The sequence below is a fragment of the Ailuropoda melanoleuca genome, chromosome 2 (assembly GCF_002007445.2).
Source record: "Ailuropoda melanoleuca isolate Jingjing chromosome 2, ASM200744v2, whole genome shotgun sequence".
NCBI classification, from domain to species: Eukaryota; Metazoa; Chordata; class Mammalia; order Carnivora; family Ursidae; genus Ailuropoda; species Ailuropoda melanoleuca.
This window is the reverse complement of record NC_048219.1, coordinates 123624805-123644268: the sequence shown is the minus strand read 5'-3', so window position 1 is coordinate 123644268 and position 19464 is coordinate 123624805. Positions and strand designations below refer to the sequence as shown.

Below are 19464 nucleotides of genomic sequence, written 5' to 3'. Positions count from 1 at the left end.
CCACTTCGAGCAAGCACAGCTTTGGAGCTCTGGATGCCTGGATGCAAAAGATGGTTTCCCCGAGGCAGATAACAGCCCTGAGTCCAATCGTGGGAGTGTCTGCCATTTGTAGGGAGGAAAAATGGGAGATGAATATTTAGGGATTTTTTTTTTTTTGAGGTCTCAAGAATTTGAAGGAAATCCTGTCTTTTGAGAGGTCATTTTGACCAAAACCTTGTAGGGAAACTAACACCACCAAATTTCTCAGACCCTCTTCATCAACTTTGAGAACTGTCTTCTATTCTGTCAAGCACTGAACTAAAACTAAAATGTTACCCTAGCATTTGAAGATGAGACACTGTCTTGGAGGAACTGCCAATGAGAATTCACAAAATTCTGTGAATATGGAAACAGATTACAAAACTGAGCAGAGATCAAAATCAAACAGAAGTGACTCTAAGCACTTGTATTCATTGTATGCACCAGCAGTTATATGCACATGAAATAATAAAGTTATAAGTCAAAGCTAGTGTGAGTAATAGGCATACAAAACCAAGCAATTTCTACAAATATCTTTTAAGAAACCTATACAAAACATGTCCCGTTCAGTACTACGGTGACACCTGCCATCTGAGCCACTCCTTCACGCGCAGCAATGAACTTGGTGAGAAGCAGCTGATAAGTGGTGCACCAGCAGCAGGTGCACAGGGAAAGGTGTGCATTTGAAAAGCCCTTTGGAATGACTGATGCATGAGCTCCAACACATTGACTTATTCTAGTAAGAAATACCAAGGCAAGTCAAACCAGAATGTTTGCCTCCAGAAAAAAAGAATGGCAGGGCCAGCAAAAAAAACAAAACAAAAAACAAAAAACCCAGGGAAGCAGTTGTCTTGGAATCTGCTTGACTGCAGATTAGATACACAGGAATTTTTCTTGCCAGGCATGTGTTGGTAGCCTGAAGTACATGTAATGCTTGTTAGGGTCCTGGTTAGAGTCATGTTGTGGTGTCCTTAAACCCCTACTCATTGTAAGAGGGCTTAAAAAGGAAGCTATAGTAATTTTAAACTAGTTCCTCATGGTTAGGAATATAACAGAAAAGTTGGACTATATCAAACTAAAAAGCTTCTGCACAGAAAGGAAACAGAGTAAAAAGGTAACCTATAAAATAGAAGAAAATATTTGCAAACCAAAACCATTAATACCCAAAGCATAAAAGGAACTCCACTACTCAACAGCAAAACCAGACAAAAACAAAAACGAAACAAAAACCCAATTAGAGAATAGGTAAATGACCTGAATGGACATTTCTCCAAAGATGATATACAAATGACTGATGGTGTCTAAGAAGATGTTCAACATCACTAATCATCAGGGAAATGCAAATCAAAACCACAATGTGACATATCACCTCACTGCTTTCGGGATGGCTATTATCAAAAAAACAAGAGATAACAAGTGTTGGCAATGATGTGGAGAAATTGAAACCCTTATGCACTGTTGAGGGGGAATATAAAATCTACAGACACTATGGAAAGAAGTATGGAGTGCCTCAAAAAAATAAAAATAGAACTAGAATATGATCCAGCAAGCTCACTACTGGATATTTATCCAAAAGAATTGAAATCAAAATCTCAAAGAGATATCTGCACACCTGTATTCACTGCAGCATTATTTGTAACAGTCAAGATGTGAGAGCAATCTAAATGTCCAGCAACAGATGAATGGATGAAGAAACTGTGGCTAAATGAAGAAATAGTAATTATGTGACATGGCCAAGGTATTAGCTAATGCTATCGTGGTAATCATACGGCAATGTACGGATTTTTCAAATCAACAGGTTGTACATCTAAAACTTACACATTACACAATTATAGCTCAATAAAAAATAAAATATTACATATTCACACACACACACACACAATATTAAGTCATGGAAGATAAAGAAAGGATGAGGAACTGTTCCAAGTTAAAGGACACTTCACAGACACAACTACTAAACCCAATAAATGAAGCTTGCATTGTATCCCAGACAGAGTTTGGGAAAAAAAAAAAGTGAAATGGAAGACACTGGGATAACCGATGAAACTCTCAGACTGGACTAAGAAACAGGGTCAATATTAAAACATTCTTATTTTGATGATTGTACCATGGTTATGTAAGAGTGTGTCCTTATCTTAGGAAATCTACACAAAAATTAGGTGTAAAAGGGCACAATTCTGTAACCTGCTTTCAAATGGTTAGAAAGCAGGTCTGTTTATAAAGTAAATGTGTAAAGTAAATGGACAAAATGTGAATTTTTGAATCTGTTTAAAGAATGTAAGGGGGATCATTGTACTCTTCTTATAATTTTTTAAAAATTTTAAACAATATCAGGACGCCTGGGTGGCTTAGTCCATTAAGTGCCTGCCTTTGGCTCAGGTCATGATCCCAGGGTCCTGGGATCGAGTCCCGCATCAGGCTCCCTGCTCCGTGGGGGGTCTGCTTCTCCCTCTGCCTCTGCCTGCCCTCCCCCTGCTTGTGCTCACTCACTTTTTCTCTGACAATAAAATCTTAAAAAAAAAATAAACGATATAAAAATAAAAAGTGAAAAGGAAACGTACATATATCCAATGGAATATTATTTAGTCTTTAAAAAAAGGAAATCCTGCAATGTGTACCAATATGGATGAACCATGAGAATGTCCTGCTAAGTGAAATAAGCCAGGCCCAGAAGGACAAATGCTGTACAATCCTATTTAAAGGTATCTACAACAGTCCAACTCTTAGAAGCAGAGGATAGAATGGTGGTTGCCAGAGGCTGAGTGGAGGGGGACACTGGGAATTGTTAATCAATGGGTATAAAGGTTCTGTTATACAAGATGAATAGGTTCTAGAGATGTGTTATACAACACTGTGCCGATAGTTACCAATACCGTACTGTACACTTAAAAATTTAAGAGGGTAAGATCTCATGTGAGGTGTTCTTACCACAATGAAAAAATAAAAGGAGATGGGGTGCCTGGGTGGCACAGTCGGTTAAGTGTCCCACTCTTGGTTTCAGCTCAGGTCATGACCTCAGGGTCCTGAGATCGAGCCCTGCGTCAGCCTCTGCGCTTAGCACGGGGTCTGCTTAAGACTCTCTCTCCCTCTCCCTGTGCCTCCCCATCTCTAAAATAAACAAATGTTTAAAAAAAAATTAGAGGGGTATATTAAAAAGAATAGGTGATAAACATAAGAATGAAGGATACGTAGCATGTCCATTATAATTCTGGAAGAACAGCAAAAAGAACACTACTTCCGAACAGAAGCTAGATGTGATCAACAATGGATGTGTTCAGAGATCTACACTGCAAAGCACCAACCTCTTAGTAAACACCAATATGGAAGCTGCTGCTTCCACTGAAATAAGTCCGATCAGCGATCTATTGTTTTAACAACATATACTTATTTCCAGACATTGACATCCTCTTGTGAGTGGGTTGTGTACATGCCTGCCTCTCCCTGTGACCTTGTACTACCCACAGACAATATATTATTGCAGAACCTTGAATGAGTGTTTCCTGAACTGACCTAAAGGAGACTCTCCCAGAGCCTGGCAAAAAAATGTTTTTCGAAAGTCCGTAGACCTTTCTTGCCAATATGTGTGAAGTTTGTAATATCAAAGTCCTAATGGCAACAGAAAAAAGGTATATTTTTTCTCTTACAAAAAGTATTTTCAAACAATCTAACTATTCAGATATCTAACTAATATCTACCTATCCATAAAGAATAGTAATTAGAACTTTCTTGGAAGCTAGGGTAAGGGTTCAATTCAACTGGGAGGCAACGCCAACTGCGTATGTCACATAATTTGGCATAATTTTACTAGTCTTTTATGGTTCCAAGGCCTGGGCTTAATATAACTTTACCAAGATTTGGAGTTTTAGGTTTCCTCTGTTACCCTTCAGACATGACATCACTTAGGCATATTTCTTCTATCAATTAAACTCATAAAATATACGATGCTGAAAAAAATGAAGCAAGCACTTTGATGGTCTCCACAGCCAAAAGAAACAGAGCTGAAAGGGTTGAATCCTGAGAGTTCAAAGTGGAGGTAGAGAGAGAGAGAGGGAAAGGAAACAAAGGATGAGGAGGGCAGAGGGAGACAGAGACTGAGAGAGACACAAACCTCGTAATGAGCCTTTTTTATTAGTTACTGAAATTTTCCATTTGTCTACATTTCCCATCACAGGACCAGCTAACAACTAGAACAGAACCTGTGAATCAAAAGATTTCCATATATACGTTGTGAACGGAATAAGTGAACAAACAGGGTGCCAATCCATCAGATGAATGGAGAGCCAGTATTTGTCTGAGTTTTCTGAGTTTTCATTATATTCCCTTTGACAAAGGCATTTGCTGTTGAGTTGCTAGTTAGCCTGTATATATCCCTATGTGAGGAGTGTTCAGGGAAACCATCTATCTCCCGTGACCTTTAAATAGAAATATTTCTATGTTTATCCCAAATTACCCCCTCTTTTCACAAACGTTTGACAGATCATTGCCAATGAGCTCAAATGACAATTCCTTGCCCTGGCCTTCAAAATATTACATAAACTGGCTCTAAACTGCTTCCAGCCAGACTCCTCTATTCATTGTTTCCTAAACAAACCATGTGGTCTTACCACTGAGCCACTGCTCATAACACTCTCCTTCCTTCCCCCTCCCACATGTCTTACTCACTGCTCCTCGGTCTTACTCACTGCTCCTCTACAGCCAGACCACATCATGAATCTCCCCTAGGTCTTATCATTCACTCTAGCCTCTAAAGCTCCGTACTTTGGTTTTGGTTAGGATCACACACAGATATACGCATGTTTTCTCAATCAAATCATAAAGACACCTGACACAAAAGTCAGAAGACAGATTCTAAATCCTGGCTCTATCACCAGGTATGGGTAACTTCTCTGAGCCTTGGCTTCCACATCTGTAAAATGGGGCTAATAATCCTTGAATCCCTCCCAAAACATTTCATGATGTGTCCTTTATCAGGCACGGATCATATACAAATAGTTTATGGATCTTTCTGTATGTGATAAGTCTTACTGATGAAGGCACTGGAACACAGCTGTTGGAAGTTCCAAAGTCATCTTTAATTTTTCTCTCAATCCTAATGGTTAACATTGACTGACTGCTCACTAATGAGCCAAGTTCTTTACAGGAATTAATTTAATCTCCTAACACAGGAGTCAGGTCCCAGAGCCTATCATCTCTACCCATCAGAGTACCTGTGCGACAGACCCCCAACAAAGCATTGGCCAGATGACTTCCATATCAGAGCCTCTCTCAGCTGGTCTTCCATTGTAGAAAAGACCCAAAGAAGAGGCAGAACAAGTGAAATCAGTGTTTCTCGTAATGGGAAATGCTTGACAAATCTGCCTGTAAGGTGCACCACAAGCCATAATTGAAGCTGTCACCATTTTCACTAGCAGGGCCATTAAAACAAGCTCCTAGCTGAAAAGTCGAAATGTACACTCTTAACCCAAGTACAGTTTTCTCTTTTTACAACTTCAAATAAAGAAATACAAAAATCTGAAACACAACAACCTAACACCTTCAGTTGTTTCTGCTTTCAAAATGTGCTGAAAAGTAAAACTGAAAGCCTGTAGTTGCAGATTATTTTTACAGAGTCTGCAAATTTAGAGAGTCTTTATTTTATAGATAATGACTGCACTTTCTGGAACCTCAGATCTTCAGGACAAAAGTCTATCAGGTTAAGGAGTTTCTTCACCATCACTCTTCCCACAGAAATAATATTCCGGTGTTTCCTGTGATGATTGTCTCCTCATTCTTTTTTCTTCTACTCCTTTACTCTTGCCATTTGTTTGTTTGTTACCTTTTTACCTTACTTTTTTACCGTATTCTTTCCTTTTCTCTCTTTCTAAATTCACTGTTAATGAAAATTTCAGTCAGTATCTGCCATCTAATCTGATGAACACAGAGAACTCAAGTTTTAAGAATAATTTTTTTTACTTATTTTTCTTTGTAGTTTTTTCTCCCTTTAAGTTGGACTCTATGGAAATAGCTTAGATTTTTTAGTGTCTTTCCATATGTGAAGTTCGAATACATGGAGTTAAGAAAAAGGAACGCATGTAGAACAAAGTATAGATTACAACTCTCAATAACGAAGGCTATAAAAGATCTGAGTTGATTTTGTATAACTCAGGGGCAGAAGAGGGAAGAGAATACAGAACAGTGATATTAGAAATTATATCCCTAACTTATATAAACTGGAAAACGAACAGAACTGAGTTCTCCTTGCTGTGAATCAAAGTTAAAAGTGCTTTAGCTTCCAACTATACAGTTCAGAGATTTTTTTTTAAAGATTTTATTTATTTATTTGGCAGAGAGAGAGACAGCCAGCGAGAGAGGGAACACAAGCAGGGGGAGTGGGAGAGAAATAGGAGGCTCTTAGCGGAGGAGATGTGGGGCTCCATCCCAGAACACTGGGATGACGCTCTGAGCCAAAGGCAGATGCTTAATGACTGCGCCACCCAGGCGCCCCAGAAATTTTTTTTTTTAATCTCATACTACAGTGGCTTACAGTTAAGAGGTTACATGATTTTCTTCCCCCAACAATTAAAAGTGAAGGTAAAATGCTACTGTTGAAATAAAAGAACTCAGAAGAGCTTCTGAGAGATCCACTCTTCTAGAATACCTCTTACTTTACAAGCAAACTGGTACAGAGGTGGTGTTCCCGTAAATCTAAATAAAATCAGGAAAACTGCTGTGAACACAAGTATCTATTGCACTAAAGCCTAATCAACTGTATGGGCCATAATGCACATGGAAATCTGTCTGCAGGAATGAGGTAACTCCTTCAAGTGTAAGGTCTTAGCTCAGTGCCTCATCGACAGACTGCATCCAACTCATCACATCCGAGATCCCTTCCAGATTCCATCTTTGCTATTTCTACTAATGATTCTATTTCTCTTCTAATCAGTCATACACAAAATTTTCTCTTTACCACTATGACCACCAAGTCAATTCCGGAACATCTTCATACTTGGCCTTTGCTCTATGTTTTTTTATGTACTGTCTGCATAGGCCCAAGCAACAGCAATCTTTTCCTCCAATCAACATCCAGGACATTCACTAGATCCGACACACCTGAAAAGACCAACCACCTCCTGTGATTTCCCATTCCACTGCCTACCGGATAAACACCAAACTCCAAAATTCAAGGTTATTATATGGCCTCTCCCTGATTCTCAGGTATATACTACATGTATTTTTGGTCAGTTCTAAAACATCATAAAAACAAAAATTTGAGGAAACCTCATTCATAATCTCCTCTTTGGTTAAAAAAAAAAAGTCACTTTTTTCATTTGATAAACTTCCCTTTCATTGCCTCCCCATCTGCAAATAGGTGACAATGAAATTGTATAAATACAGAACTTTTTGTCTTACTCGTGTCATTTGTTTAGGAAACACTTTTTCCTGTTTCTGTGTTAACTTGTTTTGTAATAGCTACATTGATCAGCTAAACCGACCAGCACCCTGATCAGGGTCTCCACTAGTGCCTCTGGGGTCTTTGTGTGAAGTAGAAAAAGGCCCATCCTCTGAGAAGGATCAGTGAAAGCCCCTCCTGTAGGGTACAACTCCCATAGAGACATGTGGACACCCTGATGCTACAACAAGCTATTTACTGAAGGAGAAAAAAATCATCCTGTGCATAAACAGGCAGGATAACATGGTTTGGAAGTTGGAGTCAGGCCAGTTCACTTCGTATCCTGCCTCCTACACTCGCCGTTTGATCCCAGGCAAGCTGCTTAACCACTAGAGACCTCGGTTTCTTTGCAGGGATAACAGTTGTCACTATCTCATAAAACCACTGGGAGCAGTAAATCACCAAAGGCCCGTAGAACAGTGCCAGGCACAGAGCAGACACTCAATGTCTTCCTCCCCAATAAAAATTATATCAATGTTATCTATATCTTTGTGCCTATTTTTAAATATTTTTAAAAAATCAGTCCCATGGGGGGGAAAATATTTATCAACAAGGATCTAAATTTGAACTCTTCATCTCTTCATGTAAATTCACTAAAGACAGAGGTGGTCAAAAGAATGATGCTATTCAGGAAATGTCATTCCTTTAAGATAATCATCCCAGGAAAAACAGTGAAATTTGTTCTGGGGGATCTTAGGAATAAATACTAATAGAAGTTAACATCTTAGAGGAAATGTGGGTGTTGGTTTCTTCATCACCCCGGGAAGGGTCAGTCGGGGTGACCCTCAAGGCCTTTCCAGCTTTGGATGTATATGATCCAATCTCTCCATTAAACCACTCTCTACCCATCACAAAGCTTCTGTTCCAGAAAGGGCAGGTCACATGCCTGACCTTTGCTGCAAGCTTTTGCTCATCTCATGCTTCTTCACTCTACTTCCACCAGAAGCACTTTCCTCACCCCGAACATCAACTCTGGCTGTCACCCAAAGTCCTAGTAAAAATCTGACCTCTTCCTCCAGGCTTATAGTGCTCCACGGATTTCTTTTAAAAATTCAAAACATTTATTTACTGTCTATGTCACTCCTTATTTAAGTCTAATGGCATGAAGTAATCTTTTTTTTTTTTTTTAGATTTTATTTATTTATTCGACAGAAATAGAGACAGCCAGCGAGAGAGGGAACACAAGCAGGGGGAGTGGGAGAGGAAGAAGCAGACTCCCAGAGGAGGAGCCTGATGTGGGGCTCGATCCCGGAACACCAGGAACACGCCCTGAGCCGAAGGCAGACGCTTAACCGCTATGCCACCCAGGCGCCCCATGAAGTAATCATTCTTAAAAATTAAAAATTACTTTCTCTTACATCTGAATGAATACAACCTTTGTCTTCAAAAATCTAGCATGTGCACGCCTGCGTCTACAGCATCACTGACTTTAGCCAGACCGACAGCCACGTGAACAGACACCTGAACTGAAGGCACACTAGACTCTAAGCTTACAAGACCACACAGTGCCCAGCTCTACTGCGTCAGTGTCAGCCTTTTTACCGCTGGCCAAGCTGACACATTCATGTAACGCAGAATCTAATAGCTGATATAATGAAAGATGAATGTCATGTCCTAAGATTCTTATTAATCCATTTTAAATAGTTGAAAAATAAAGTCTGAATACAAAGAGGACAGTGTGCATCAACACTAAAATTTTCTTTAAAAAACGGTGTTTTTTTCTTTACTCAAGCCCCATTTATTAAGGGTTTTAAATTTCTTGAAATCTCATTTCCTCTTCCAAGTTTAACTAACATTTTTTGCCAAGTGATAGAGGATAAGATAACTGAACCTACGTTATTATCTGGAGATTAAGACAAGGGAATTAAAATCTGCCTTTGGATACAGAAGACATATTCCCATCGAACAAAGCTACCAGAATAAGCTACAGAACATGAATTAATACTCTTTTATGCTTTCCCAAAAAATTGTAACATGAATACAATACACCTCAGAGGGTCAAATTCTTAAACTGAGGAATCATAATATGATAACAGAGTGCATCAAAGTTGAAAAGGCCGTGGGCTTTATCCCAGTGCAAGGTGATGGTGAGCCATGAGGTTATCCTATTATAACACGGGGAGCAGTCGCGACACCCTGCCACCATGCACTACGAGCTCTCGCGGGCATCATGTTCACCCGTGACTTACGAGATTTGCCGGTCTGAAGCCTCATCATCAGTGTGTAAACTGACGCTGCTCCAGAGGCAACAGGGGGAGAAGCAGCTCTGGTGGCATTTGAACTGAAGATACTCAGGCACAGAAACCAGTCTGGTGGTGGTGTAAGAAATGAATGGAACCGGAGGAGGAGGAGACAGGAGGATAAGAAAGGACAAAGTAGAGCAGGCAAAGACAATTAGGAGATGGCAGAATGAAACAGGAGGACAAGAAAAAGAAAGGCAAAAAGTGAAAGAAGTGTGTGGAGCAGAGAAAAAAAGGGGAGAGAATGAGGAGGAGGAAGAGAAAAAAAAATGTAAACAATCTTTGGGTATATGAAAAGCAACATGTACCATATGCCTGTACTTCTGATTGCTGGGGCGTTTTTTGTTTGTTTGTTTTGCTTTTGTTTTTTTAAGTCACAGATGCTGTCAAATGACCAAATACAGAATTAGAATCCAGGCACAAACCCATGAATCACATGAGCTGGACTATCACTGATATACATTGTTTAAAAACAAAAACAAAAGACTAAGCTTCAGGTCAATAGGGGCATGAAAGTTACTGCCACATTGATTTTCTTGGATTACTAGAACCATGAAGGAAGAGTCAAAGAAAATCCTCATGTTCCGTTCCTCAGCCTGAAACCGTTCAAACACAAGACCGAAGAATGTGATGTTGGTTTCTTAGTTGGTCATCTTCTAGCACAACTGCCAACCGGAAAGGTCATTTACTTTCTGAGTTTCTCAGAATAGCATTTCCATCAGGTTTATCTCTACACTTTGAGTCTATTTTTCCAATTTAAAATGAATTCTAGCGAGATCTACCTCAAGCCAACTGTCAAGCAAGTCAAGCTGGACACGGATGTCCCTGTACCATGACTTCTAGAGCACAGGACGACAGCTCTCCTCGAATCAAAGACAGTCCCATATTTTACTGACTCCTCCACAAACAATGTGCTCTCAATGAACAGTAACTCAAAATTAGGCCTAACAAATTAATAATCAGAAAAATGAATCCTTATTGAGGTGGTAGTTGGCCAATAGGTGATACATTCCAGGTAAGAAATGATTAAAAAAGCAAATTAAAATGTGCTTTGTCAATTAAATTTCTTACATATAATTATATCTATACTAATGTAAGACTTTCCACTCACATACAAAGTCATTAAGGGAATTCTTCACGCACGACTGGCCTTTCTTCAACTTCCAAATCAGCCTTGTCCACATGTAAAGTTGACACAGGCTAGCTAGTTATATAGCTCTTGGCCTGTTGCAAATACCACGAGACGGACCAAAGGACTACTCTTCATTATTATTAAACCATTCAAAACCCATTAATATTTTTGGCATATCCAAACATGGAAAATCTGAATGGTTGATTGGAAGCATCATATTCAAATGTCAAACCCTTCAGCAAAACTGAACTTCATTATTGAGATATTAGCTTTCTAGGACCAAAACCCAAGTCAAAGGGACAAGAGGTAATTAAAAGACTAATAATATGAAAAGTCTGCAAGCCACATTTTCACTGGTTTACAATCTGACACAGAGACCCTACTACGAATGACCCATACCCACAGGGATCTTCAACACTGACAGGAACAACAGCCACTTGCCAGATCAAGCCTAAAGTAAGTGACATAAGTTTTTCAAGCTACAAAGAATAAGCAACAGTGGGGAAGGGGGGCTAATTAATAAAATTTTTATTCGACTATTTATGAACCTGCTTTGGATGTCATCTCTATTTTGACAGGCAGGAGCTCTGATTTACCCATCCATACACCTTACCTCTAAGTACAGTGCCTGCTAAGTTAACAGAAGCTCAATATTTTTCAGTGAATGATTATAGGTATAAGTGAATAAACAATCTCAGTGATATTACACCCATTAGTCATACAGACGGGCAGCACCCAACCTTCCTTAGCATGGTGGTGTTTCAGCCACAAAAGACTAGAGAAGGAATCCTTAGGAGGAAACAAAAGGTTGACAACTGAGCACAACTAACCAAAGGAACACTGCCTAAAAGCATTTAATTAATAAAAATGATCACTACGGCATTTTGCACTTCTAAGAACACGTCCCACAGAACACACCCCTGAGCTACACTGGAAGAAGGGGGGGGGGGCGGTATGAAGAGTCCATAAGGAATTCTTGAGATCCTCAAATCTCAAGAGGTGCTGCCTCTACCCAGAAAACAGAGCCTACATCACGAAGTCAGCAACTCCCTGGTTTTGAAAACGTGTCTCTGGAGTCCGCTGCGTTCTATCATTCCGCAGCAGAACTCTCTTCCTGCGCCGAATGAAGTGTGGTGTTTCCCGAAAACTACTTAACGCTGTAGAGTATTGCCCAAGTGATGATCCCATGAGTCCTGAAGAAACTCTCATTGGCACCGTTGGAGACGACCAAGTGCCGTGTGGACAGAACAGCAGTGCGTAGCCCTGGAGCGGCAACAGAAGCGAGGCGCTCTGCGGTCCCAGCGCCGCCTATCGCACGTGCCTCCCTCCTGGTTCACGGAACTCACCGCAGCGCAGAATGTCTTCCTGAGCGGGACACACTGTTGCCCACGGGGGAGGGCAGGTTGCTCCCTCTGTGCAGATCCTCGATGGACCTACTCCAGGGCTTTGATTTGTCCACCGAGCTCTCCACAGCGCTTTCCACGCTTTCAAAATCAAAACTAAAACAAAAGAGAAATGCCACTGAAGACTTAAAAGTGCACGGTCACGCAAATACACGAATGTGCGTAACCTGCTCCTTCCTATGACGCGTCCGCACCCGACGACAGGTAGTCCTCGCAAACAAAGGAAACCGAAAAGGCAACGCCAAAGAATTTACACAGACTCAGAGTTCACTTTGAAAATCCAAAATGACAAACACCAGGCAAGGCAAAAGAAGAGTCAAACAACAGGAAAAAATAAATAGTAATGTTATTATTTGTATTTTACTACAAGGCTTACTAACTTACCAATGGCTAACACTGCCATGGTGGAAGGGGAAGGAAGGATCTTACAGCTGTCTTCATTTTGCTTTAACAAGTCAATGTGTAGGCTTATACTAATTTATTCCTACCCATCAATTTTCACTGAGCATTTTCTCCTAGTGTGTTGGCAAGTGTACTTTTCCAACCATATGTGATACATTACTTGCAAAGTTATGGATTTGCTTTGATTTTGGAATCTCTTCTCAATGTGGTGCTCTTTAAAGCAGGACTGGTGTTTCTCTGACATTTTTTGAGGTTATTACTCATGTTGACCATGTTAGAATAAATGGCAAGTTAAGTTACTCATTCTTTTATAATTTTAGGAACACAAAATTTTTAAACAGCCAGGCCTTTGTGTTCTATGCATTTTCCCCTCCCAAAGACAGGAGCTCTGCCTTCTCAAAAAAAATTATTTTATCAATTGTTTCTACCTCTAGTTCCACCCAGCAACACCTAATCAGGCAGAGAATAAACAGAAGGCAGCTCTAATTAATGTCAGATGGAAGATTTGGGCAGCTATTGCAAAAGAGACAGTAACAAAACATACTGGCAAGAACAAGGATGACTTTTTATAAGGGTACCATTGCCAAAATAAAATATTTTGTTAGAACCATCATCTGTAAACTAGGCAATGCTGTCCCTCTATTAAATACCAATCCAGGCGGCAGGCCCTGACGGATTGTCAGTGAATGGATCTGGCAATTTTGTCACGCCTTTGGATGAAGGACACAGACCTGAACAGAAAAGAGGTGGGACTGAGTAATCACATCCTTAAATGCTAAAAATAGAAACCTACAACTGATACTGGAGAAGGTAAGCCTAGGCAACACCCCAAGATCACCCATGTCATCGACACTCTCGCCAAGTCACCCTGAAGCCCTCATGTCCTCAGGCTGTCCCATGGGCTTATGCTCCTCTCGGCTCGCCCACCTCACAGAGCAGAAGAAGGAAACACACTTCGGTGAAGTGTCCTGTTTTAGGAACAAAGCACGAGCCTGCTGGTTCACATTACCTGGGCTAGGCAATGGTCACAAGCCAAGGGACAGCATGAAATTTTTCAGCCCATTAGTTTCAAGAAAGAACATAAATGATGTCTCTCCATATAATTTATCTAAATAAAGCAACACAAAACCGAAACAAATAAGCAGAGAATGTAAAGCTAATGTCCAAAAAAAAAAAAAAAAAAAGAAGGAAACCAAAGCTCTGGGTTCCTATCTTCTGCTGGGTTTGATCTTACACCGCACCTAGAAATCCCTCATGGTAGCACCTACTTTTCCCATTGGTCTTATGTGAGGGTACATCTAGGAAAACTGGGTGCATAAGCTCTACTGTGATGTAGGTTAAAGGTTAATCACAGCAAACATTTAATACACAGCATGCCATCCTTTTCCACTACAACTGAAGTCTCTTAGCTCTTCCTTAATTCCATAACTCTTTCTCCAGATTTTAAATGATTCAGCAGGGTAATATTGTTTTGTCATATAATATGAAGTGTAAGAAAGGTTAGCAGTTTTTGACACAATGGACGTAGATAAGAAACAACCTTTGGAAGAAGACACTATAAAAACTAGGATTGTATTTCAGAGGACAATTTCTTAGAAAGATAAGAACTTCTCAATTGGTGTTTCTTACTCTATTCCATACCATATACAGGAGATATCAAACCTGAAACTGATCAAGCCAGTTTCAGTTTATACTGTAATTCCTACATCCACTAGCGAGGAGTAATTACAGCTTCCTCCTCATGAATTCTCAAGGAAGTGCTAAGGATTATAACATCTGGTTAAATCTTAGAACTTCTTTGGAGTGATGCAATAGAAAAAACAAGTTACTGCTTTTAAAAGAAGCATTGAGGTGGGAAAAAGCACCACCTGGGCCCAAATGTCTTCCGGTCAAATTAAAAATACAGTATTACTTCCTCAATCTCTGTGTGTGTGTGTGTGTGTGTGTGTGTGTGTGTGTGTGTGTGTGTGAGAGAGAGAGAGAGAGAGAGAGAGAGAGAGAGAGAGAGAGAGAGAGAGAGCAAGGAGAGAATCTGTGGATACCGCAATACTCTTTGACTAAAGAAGGAAATGTGAAGAGAATGTCTCATCCAAATGTACGCTTTTCATTTCTGCCGTAAATCCTTCCAGAAGCCTAGCAAATGGGAAAATTTTATGAATTAACAAAAAACAAGGTTAAGTAAATTGATTTTCTTTCCTGCTCTGCTGCAATTTTCCCCCTTTACTTTACGAAGGGGAAGTCAAAACAACACGAATACATATAAAGTAGAAAAGGAAAGTCTCTTGTTTACTCCTTCCAATCCCACTAGATTTGGTATATCTGCAATCATTTTCTCCGCATTTGCGAGCACATACAAATATTCACATACATATACATAATTTTTTTTTAACAAAAAGAAAGTTACTTTTCTGGGTCTTGCTTTATCACTTAATCTACCATATACCTCTTTCAGTGACTGCCAGGGTACTCTACCATATGGACATCTGTAACCTGAGCACTAAAGAAAGCACTTTTTAAAATAAGGACTCTACTCTAAGGGTGATTTTTACTCCCCTGTTTTATTTCTGCCTTAAAAGCATTTCTAATAATGATGATATAATTTGCTTTTAGTTACTTGCATAGAAACAAGCCTCCTTAAACCTTACCACATCTGCTTCTGGTTTCTTCCCTCGGTGAGGTATATATATAATTTTGCCACTCACTTCCATCTTCTGTGACCACATGAAATTCAAAAGCCAACGAGCCAAGTTTTACTTACGTCACCGCGTACTGCGCAAATGATAGATATTCCACTAGAACATCAAGACCTCTGTTTTCTTCATTCAGAAACTCTCTGACCCATCTGTTAAAAAATAAAGACAATTATTACAGAGGTTCATCACATGCTTTGCCATGAGAGAGCCCAGTGAACACTGTTACTGTTCTGCCAGAAACATTCACCGAAAGGGAGTAACAGACGAAGGCCTACACTCCACCTAGTAGGAACTTTTCCAGAGGGCAACTAAAAAACCACAGCATTTGGGGGCCACCAGGGTGATGGAGTCGGTTAAGCATCTGACTCTTGGTTTGGGTTCAGGTCAGGATCTCAGGGTCCTGGCATGGAGCCAGTGTCAGCTCAGCTCAGAGTCTGCTCCAAGACTCTCTCTCCCTCTGCTCCCCCACTCCACACACTCTAAAATGTAAAAACAAACAAACAAACAAAACCCACTACCAAAACCACAGCATTTCAATGTGCAAGAAGAGGGGGCAAAAGGTATCCATGCACCTCCCTTGCATTTATTTTACTACTTAGGGGACTTAAGATAACCTGTAAGAAGTGTTCTAAAAAAGGAACTTGCTAAATGTACATTTTCCACCACAACTGACCCACAGCCTGTTAACGGAGCCAAGACTGCACAGGGAACGCGGCAGGCCTGGGACGTGACGACATACGCACTGAAATCCAGGCGTGATTCCAAATCCACATTCAACTCCTTTTTGGAACACAAGCCATAGAAAACACTCAACTAGCCAATGAGAAACCAGTGTTTAGGGGCTCCTGGAAATTCAATAGGGATAATGATTTGCTTAATTTTTTCCATGAATGTTAAAACCTCTTAAAAACTTGCAGGCACCACATACCATTGGCAAAGCCAAGACATGACATACCATGTTTTCTTTCTTTCTTTCTTTCTTTTTTTTTGGTAAGTCATTTTAAATAGTATCACCTTGCCTTTGAATGGTGGGTTTGAATGCAGTTCACTGAGAATTTTTACTCGTTTCCATTTGCACTTCATGATAATCCTAAAGATGAAGCGGACTGGCCAAACCGAACCTACAGGTATTGAAGATAAACCCGCTACCCCCATTACAGATTTCCTCCAGGGCATTCCTCTTCAAAGAATGTATGATACCTGATTAAACCTTCTCTAGTTTTGAAACTTCAACAGATAATAAGTCAAAAGGTTGGCTACAATCACAGAAATGGAACTTGAGGTACATCAGCCAAATGCATTCCAACACTGGTTGCCTTCCTCCATAAGCACCAAGCAAAAAAAAAGGCCCACCAGCTGTGGACACAATAGCTACTGTGGAAGTCAGTCTTGTAAGTTACTAGAACAAGGGCCAGACAATCGCATTGTCAGCTTTAAGGCTGAGCAACCCTTAAAATTTATGTCTTAAAGGAAGAAAAAAAAGTCTGGTGGACTCAGGATGCCGGTTTTAAAAATTCTTTGGGGACTCTTTTTCCTTTTTATTTTTACTTTTTTGTTTCTTCGTTTATTTTATCCTCAAGCCCGTTCTTTCCGTTCTTTCTCGTAGTTCTGTGTCTTCAGGATGCAAACCCAGCCCTGCAGGCAGCAAACAAAGCAGACGCTTATTTTCCCCGAGGTGCCTCAGGCAGGCTTTCACAAAATGTAGGCACCCAACACAGCCACGTGGAAGCAAATAACCTTTAATTTAAGAGAGACCTAGAGCGGCAAGTCAAAGAACCACCCCTCGGGCCTCGCAAGAGCTGGTGCTGTTGAAGCTTCCCTTCCAAACCACCACATACACCAGCTCCCGGCCATCTGCCTCGGGTACTTTCGGTTGATTGAATTATTCTCCCTATACAACTAGATCTCAGGAGGCATTGGACATTTTTAAGTGCTAATAATTAGAAGCCTAGAAATAGTAAAAAAAAAAAAAAAAATCAAATTTTCTTTTTATAACTGGAAGGAGACTAAAGAAAGGCTGGCACTCACTATGGAAATCCATTGACTAGCTGTTCTTGGAACTCAAGCTTCTTACAGCTCCTCTAAGGCTTCTCCGTGGGTCTAGCCTATGGGCTCTGGCTGCACCCTGAAACTGGCCCTCAGTGCCAGGTGTGCAGCAGGAATCCCCGGGGCTGGGTGCGGTGGTATTCATTTTAGAATGCAAAGTCACCCTCCGCTCCAGATTCTTCAGAGAAGTCTCAGGTTTACGTTTTCTATCCCAGTGGCTCATAAAAACACTCCAGGGTAGGAGTTGAGAACCACCACCATTGTAATGCCTTCTGGTTGACTTCCCAGACACATGGCCTCTAAAAAGTAGAGATGGTCCGGGACACCTCCTGGACCTCCAACTCAGGAAGTTTAGCCACAAAGTAAATAGGAGGCAAATGACTCACAGATTAGAAAATTTAAAAAAAAGGGGGGGGGGAAGGAAGGGAGGGAGGGAAGGAAAGAGCCAAGTACAATCAGAGCCACAATTCTCTTGACTCAAAATGCTAATGTGCATATATTTTGATTGAGGGATAAAGACTATTATTAGCTTCTCTTTCTTCAACACCCTCAGAGGTTCCTCCACCCTCACTTGCTGACTTTGAGCCTAAGTGCCTTAAAACCAACTTTCAAAGTGAAGGGCAGGAGCAAGGTGCACAGTTCCTAGCAAGTCCGCTAGAGTGTTAACATGCCCCGCACCTCTGAGAGGTTTGATGTCACACAGCTGACCCTCTTTTTCTAAGCCTTGAGATGTTCCCTGGGTCTTTGATCTGGCCCAGACACCCCGAGGTGATTTAGGAAAGAGTAAGATAAAAATCCACCATGGCCGACTACCTTATCCCCCCTGTCAAATGATAACCAGGATGCAAAGTCATTGCAGCAAAAAGGTTACGGATTTACAGGGGAGAAAAGTCTCCACCTTTCCCCCCTGTCCTCTCAATCCCTGTCCCCGCCACGCTTGGGATATTGTGTGTGGTAGAGAACAGAGGTGAGAGTCCACTTCTGGGGAAAGGAAAACAATACAGAAAGAAAATGGGTAAAGATGAAAAAATGGGCAACTTTCAAAGCGGTATCTTTAATCTAAAGGCATAAAAAAAAATGGATGTCCCATTATGCAGATCTATGCAGGTGATCCTGCAATGACATACCATAAACTTACGGTTCCTCTAGTAAATTATTTCCATTTTTCACTTCCGTGCATTCTACACACCCTTTTTTACATATTGCCAATATGCACACCGTTTCAAACAGGATGATTATAGGTTTTGGAAACTAGAATTATTTCTGACTCCAACAGCATGCATCACTTACGGAGTACCCCACAGATTCAGTGTAAATACCGTATGTTGTAAATTTGAATTAGGCAAATTCCAAATCAGCTGCTCAGGAGCTGGAAGAAACCATGATAATGAGAAATAGCTCTGGAAAAAAAAAATCTTGTTCAAGGAAGGGATCTCAGTGCAGATGCAAGAGTTACTGTTTTATTGTAGACAGGTCAAAGCTGATTCAGAGCTGCACCCCCCACCCCCGGGCCAATTTTAGAATCTCATTGTTCTGATCTAGAAAATGAAGTCTCAAGGGACCTTCCTGGCTCAAATTTCTAAGATCAAACAAAGCAGACCCAAGATCACAAGATAAAGGGACAAGGGGTGAACTCCCTTTGTCAGTCTCCTTAGAAAGGTGCTCCTAACGCAGGGTGGAAACTGCAGTTGCTGGAAAATCATGAGAAAAAGAAAAAAATCTTGAGAAGCAAGAGAAAGAAGGTAAGCATTCCCCAGAGTCAGCATCAGCGACCAAATCTATGCAAGACAGTGTTGTAAGATGGTTCTCAGGGCAGCCCACACAGCACTAGGGGGCCCTGAGACCCTCTGAGGGGTTTGTGAAGTTACAACGATTTTCATAAAATATTAAGATAGTAGTGACTTCCCAGTGCTGGCACCTGCACTGATGGTTCAAAAGGAATAGTGCATAAAACTACAGCTGCAAAAACTACACCTCTTACTTGGGTTCTCACCCCAAGCACTGGGAAGGCAAACAAAAACCCAGCTTCACTTGCAACTGTCCTTAATGAAGCAATGAAAATACGGATTTCTATTAATGCCTATGCCTTGAGTTTATACGT

The 19464-nt window shown here is 40.6% G+C and overlaps 1 protein-coding gene across 1 annotated transcript in view; it reads right to left on the bottom strand.

Moving 5' to 3' along the window:
• The window catches only part of FMNL2 (formin like 2), a 303412-nt gene that overhangs the window by 71134 nt on the left and 212814 nt on the right, over positions 1 to 19464 (bottom strand). Inside the window, 2 exon segments of the mRNA XM_034654575.1 lie at positions 12166 to 12318; positions 15383 to 15466. Of these exon segments, the coding sequence (XP_034510466.1) occupies positions 12166 to 12318; positions 15383 to 15466 (237 nt within the window).